The sequence below is a fragment of the Mastomys coucha genome, unplaced genomic scaffold, assembly GCF_008632895.1.
Source record: "Mastomys coucha isolate ucsf_1 unplaced genomic scaffold, UCSF_Mcou_1 pScaffold22, whole genome shotgun sequence".
Classification (NCBI taxonomy): Eukaryota; Metazoa; Chordata; class Mammalia; order Rodentia; family Muridae; genus Mastomys; species Mastomys coucha.
The window spans coordinates 119,012,216-119,017,860 of NW_022196905.1; the positions used below are offsets into that span (position 1 = coordinate 119,012,216).

General features: G+C 48.9%; 1 protein-coding gene across 3 annotated transcripts in view; it reads right to left on the reverse strand.

The window, feature by feature from the left end:
• Window positions 1–5,645, reverse strand: part of Scarb1 (scavenger receptor class B member 1) — a 67,774-nt gene that overhangs the window by 5,300 nt on the left and 56,829 nt on the right. For all 3 annotated transcript variants that reach the window (XM_031338003.1, XM_031338000.1, XM_031338001.1), the window contains exons 9-11: window positions 4,834–4,907; window positions 1,932–1,983; window positions 1,262–1,408 (exon numbers count right to left, since the gene is read on the reverse strand). In XM_031338003.1, the coding sequence (XP_031193863.1) occupies window positions 1,262–1,408; window positions 1,932–1,983; window positions 4,834–4,907 (273 nt within the window). The remainder of the gene's footprint in view (window positions 1–1,261; window positions 1,409–1,931; window positions 1,984–4,833; window positions 4,908–5,645) is intronic.

The following is a 5,645-nucleotide window of genomic DNA, read 5'->3' on the forward strand; positions in this document are numbered from 1 at the left end:
TTTTTTTTTTTGAAAGATTTATTTATTTATGTTTTGTATAGGAGTGCACTGTTGCTCTGAGGACATCAGATCTTATTACAGATGGTTGTGAGCCACCATGCGGTTGCTGGGAATTGAACTCAGGACCTCTGGAAGAGCAGTTAGTGCTCTTACCTGCTGAGCCATCTCGCCAGCCCCACACTATTCTTTTTTTTTGAAGTTTAATTTATTTTTTGAGACAAGATTTCATGTATCCTAGGCTGGCCTTGATCAAACCCTACATGTAGCCAGGGATGATTTTGAACCAGACCCTCTGGCCTCAACCTCCCTCCTGAATGCTGGGATTAGAGGCGTGAGCCACCACACCTTCTGTAAAATGGTCACTAAATTAAAAAAAAAAAAAACAACCAAACCTGGAAAAGTATCTAGAAAAGCTTTGTGTCTTTTATATTGATTGGATGCTTCCTCTTTTTAAATATTTGTGCATGTTTTACATGTATGAGTGTTTTCCATGTAAGTATGTGCACTGTGTGTATGCCTTCAGATCACCTGGAACTGGGGTTACAGAGGGTTGCGGAACACCAAGTAGGTGCTGGGAATCAAGCCTGGGTCCTTTGCAAACAATAAGTGCTCAGAACCACTGAGCTCTCTCTCCAGACTTTTTTCTTTCTTCTTCTTCTTTTTAATCTTTTCATTATTTTTGATCATTTTTTTTTTCTGTTAGCATTGTGGGCTGAATGCAGGACCTTGCATTGGCTAAACAAGCGCTCTATTGCTGATATAAAACCTCATCCTCATATTCTGATATATTTGGATTAAGCAAATTTATAACTACTTTCTTTCACTTGTTTCTCTTAGAAAATTTAAATTCAAGGTCCCACACGTGGCTCCTCCCACTCCCATCTCACACCCACAGGTGGCTCCTCCCACTCCCATCTCACACCCACCCAACGCTGGCCCAGAGCATTTTCCTTGGGTAAAAAGTGCCTTCTCTGTTTGGTTTAGCCTGGCTTTCATTTGCTTCTCTAACCAGCCCAGCCCCCAGGCCCCCAGCTCCACCTTTAGCAGGCACTTTACAGAGCCTGCACCAAGTGGCACCCACTTGCTGGTCAAACGACTGCGTATCTGTCTCAGCTCAGCACCCACCCGGGAGGGTCCTGGGCCTTTCAGGACATGTAGAGAAAAGTTAGTGCAGGATGCGAGAGAGGAAGTAGAACTGCAGGAGACAAATGCGGGCAGCAACCCGAGCAGAGTCCCGGGCCTGGCCGTCCCGCCTACTTACCTGGCTGCGCAGTTGGTAAATGATGGGCACCAGCAACAGGAGGCCTCCGAGTCCCAGCAGCACATACTGCGCGTAGTGAAGAACCTGAGGCATCAGCACCAGCTGCGTGTAGAACGTGCTCAGGGGCTTGCCACCCATTGCCCCGCTCTGCAGAAGAAAGGACGGACTGCACTCGGCGTCTCCAGGCACCCTCCCCCTGCGCCACGCCCCTCCCCGCCCCAACTCAGAACAGAGAGCCTCAGGGGCGCTTTGGTTAGAAGTCCAAAGAGAACTACATTTCCCAGATGCCCTGGCGGTTGGCACGTCCACGTAATGAGGCACTGGCTGATGGGAGGTGCATCTGGCCCCCAGCCTCGCCACAGTTTCACCACTAGCGCTGGTTAGAATCTAGTCTTAGGACCTGAAGGGTTAGGAGAGAGACCAGTTCCCAGCATCCGTTTGATGGCTCACAACCATCTGTAATTCGAGTTCCGGGAGTCTCGGGTTCTGTGGGTACCAGGCACTCACAGTGATGCACATACAAACATACCTACCTACATACAGGCAGGCAGGCAGGCAAAACATACAAATAGCTAAATGTAGGTACCGGAAGTTAACCTAATATATAGCATCGAAGGGAAGTAAAAGCCCCAGCTAACATGCAGAGTCCCTTCTACTTTCCTAGACTCACCTGTTCGAACCACAGCAATGGCAGAACTACTGGCTCGATCTTCCCTGTTTGCCTGGAAACAAGGGACACAAAGTGAGTGACCAAAGGCGACCCTCAGAATGGAAGCTCTGTTTGGGGCTCGGGGTATCACATTGCGCAGCAGGAGATCTTCTGGTTATCATGTGCCAACCCCAAACACTTCACAAGAAAATGAGACAGAAAGATGAGGGGAACTTGACCTTATCCTTAGTCAAGGTTGAGGCCAGCCTGGGCTACAAGAAACCTTGAATCAAAAAAAAATTAATTAAGGGGCGTGGCAAGGGTCAGCTGAGTGGGTAATGGTGCTTGGTGCTAAGCCTGAAGACCTGAGTTCCATCCCCAGGACCCATAAGGTGGGACAGATTCCCTAAAGTTGTCCCAATCTCCACATGTGCATTGTGGCATGCACCTGTGCTTGTGCACATATACACAGAGACACACACACACACACACACACACACACACACACACACACACACACACAAAGCACAACTAAAAATGGGGAGAGAGAGATAGCTCAGTGGTTAAAAGGTCAAGTGCAATTCGCAGCTACCACGCGGGAGCTCACAACCCTCTGTCATGGGATCTGATGCCCTCTTCTGGCCCACAGGTGTACATTCAGATAGACCACTCATACATAAAATACATAAATATGACTTTAAAAATAAATAATATCTGGGTGTGCTAGCACATGCCTTTAAATCCCAGCCCTTGGAAGGCAGAGATCGGTGGATCTCCGTGAGTTTGAGGTCAACCTGGTCTACAAAGTGAGTTCCAGGGCAGCCAAGACTATTAACACAGAGGAAAAAAGCCAAATTAGTAGTAGTAGTAGTAGTAGTAGTAGTAGTAGTAGTAGTAGTAGTAGTAACAATAATATTGAGTCTCCTCCCACCAAAGCCTGAGTGGCTACCCCTGCTGCTGTCTACAGGGGAACCCGATCACACCACACAGGTCCAGGTTCAGTAAGTACTTTAACACCCCAGAAGCTGGAGGAGAAACTGTCACGGTGCTGGGGATGGTGTGGTGGGGAGCACATTTGCTGCTGAAGCATAAGAACTTGAGGTCAGAGCTAAGGGTCTCTGGGTCTCTGAGCCCAGGCTAAAAGCTGTGTGTGGCTTTGAGCCTGTGACCCCAGGGCCAGGTCAGGTAGAAGCTGGCTGGGGCTTCTATGAGAAATCCTGTCACAAGACAAAGAAAGAGAAGGGGGATGAAACAGGATACACAGCATCCTCTTCTGGCCTCTGGATGAACCACCCTCCCCACAAAACAAAAGAAAACAAAAACAAAACACAAAAACCCACAACACCAACAAGAAACAAATATTTAAAAAACCGTCACAGCCACAGGAGCCGCGAGGCATGAGCGGGCTGCATCCCGTGCTGAGGCTGTGGAGCTGGCTGGGGTTGGAGCAATGATACCGCACTAGACTTTGGTTCTTTACCGTGACAGAGACTGCCAGAAGCTGACAGTGCTGTATGTACCGGGGTCAGGGAACAAAGATGTGCGTCTCTGATGCCTCTCCATAAATCTATAAATATTCTAAAGAGTATTTGAGGCAGTGGAACAAATCAATGTTTGGACACTGACCTCAGGAACTTCAAGCCCGTGCATGGCCAGCCCACTTTGGCCTTGGGTTTCAAGAGCCCGGATGAGCCAGATCAAGTGTAGGTTCAAGGCCATGAGGGGCTATAGAGGGAGTTCAAGAGCAGCCTGGGCAATTCAGTGAGACCTAAATAAGGAAGAGTGTTTTCTAGCATGCAAGAGGTCCTGATGTGTATGTGAGTGTGTGCGTGCATGTGTGTGCGTGTATGCGTGTGTACAGGATCCTAGCGGAGTGTGGTGATTTCTGGACTCAGTTTTCACCATGAAGCCCAGAATCCACCTCTCCCTCAGCCACATCCTTCTCAGTGGTTCCTAGGCATGTGTTCTGTGACACTGAGGAGTGACCAGCATATGGGTCCTTTTGTTCAAGGAATTATTTATTATTATTATTATTATTATTATTATTATTATTATTATTTATTATTATTTGGTTTTTTGAGACAGGGTTTCTCTGTATAGCTCTGGCTGTCCTGGAACTCACTCTGTAGACCAGGTTGGCCTCGAACTCAGAAATCCGCCTGCCTCTGCCTCCCAAGTGCTGGGATTAAAGGCGTGTACTACCACTGCCCGGCCAAGAATTATTTATTTTACTTACAAAAGTACGTTGTAGCTATCTTCAGACATACCAGAAGAGGGCATCCCATTACAGATGGTTGTGAGCCATCTCACAGTGGCTGGGATTTGAACTCAGGACCTCTGGAAGAGCCATCCATGCTCTTAACCACTGAGCCATCCCTGCAGCCCCACGACTGGACTCTTATTACCATTCCTCTGCCTGGCAAGCAGAGAATGGAGACAGGAAGACTATCACTCTGTACATGACACAACGCTCAACATAAAGTGAGCCCAGGGATCTGTGGAGGCGAGCACTGGCTGCTCTTCCAGAGGACCCAGGTTGAATTCTTAGCACCCGTAGAGTGGCTCACAACCCTGTCTCACTCCAGGTCCCTGGGATCGCAGGCCTTCTTCTGGCCTCTGGGACTCCTGCCCTTCCACGTTGCACAGATGTACAAGCGGGCAAATCCATTCTACTAGGGAGAGACAAGATGACCAATGCGACTAATGGGGGAAGAGTCCTTAGGCATGGAGGATGGGAGGAGTGTCGGGATGCAGCCTAGGTCTGCATCCAGAGCAATGCCGCCCGCCGTCTCAGGAAAGAGGTAGCTGGATCCCTAACGCTTGAGCCCTGCCTTACCCTGTGCCTCTCATTCACCAATGCATGAAGCCTCCTGCACCCCCCCCCTTGCAAGCTTCCAGAAGCTTCTGCCCCAAAGCCGCTCACCCGATGCCCTTGACAGATTTGATGTAGAGGCTCAGCTGCATCTTCACAGAACAGTTCATGGGGATCCCAGTAACCTAGAACATAAGACAGTGAGGAGAGATGTAAGACCCTGTGTGTGTGTGTGTGTGTGTGTGTGTGTGTGTGTGTGTGTGTGTGTGTTGGGGGGGCTTCCAGACCGCTCCATGGGGGGGGGCTATCCACTTAAACCAGATAATAATACATGCTGGGCCATCCACCTTTCTAGAAATTTCCCACACACCACTGGGCTCTCCCTCAGGAAATATATGTTTCCCAAAGGAATCGGCTCCCTCAGGATGCCCTCTCTAGATGTAGGGATGACCCCCACATCTGCGTATTTGTTTGGGAACAGAATTTCATGTGGTCCAGGTAGGACTCGAACTTGCTGTGTAGCCAAGGATGACCTTGAACTCTAAATCTTCCTGTCTCCATCTTCTGAGGGCTGGCTTATGTCTAACTTTACACGGTGCTAGGATGGAAGCCAGGGCTTTGTACATGATAGGTGGCGAGCACTCTACCTACTAAGCTATACACTTCCAGCCCTCACGATGCTGCCTAAGACAGTGACGCCCCCAGTGTGGGGCATGCACAGTAGGTTGTCTTTTTCCCTCTGTTTACATTTCCCAATGGCTCAGGGGACCAAATGAAGGTCCTGGTCCAGGGTGAGTAGGTTTACTCTTGCCTGTTTCCCATTAGTCATAACTTTGTAGCATCCTGGCACTTCCTAACAGGGGTAGCAACAGAGAGCTTCCTGCATGCAGCTCTCTTTTTAAAATGAGATGCTTAAAAAAAAA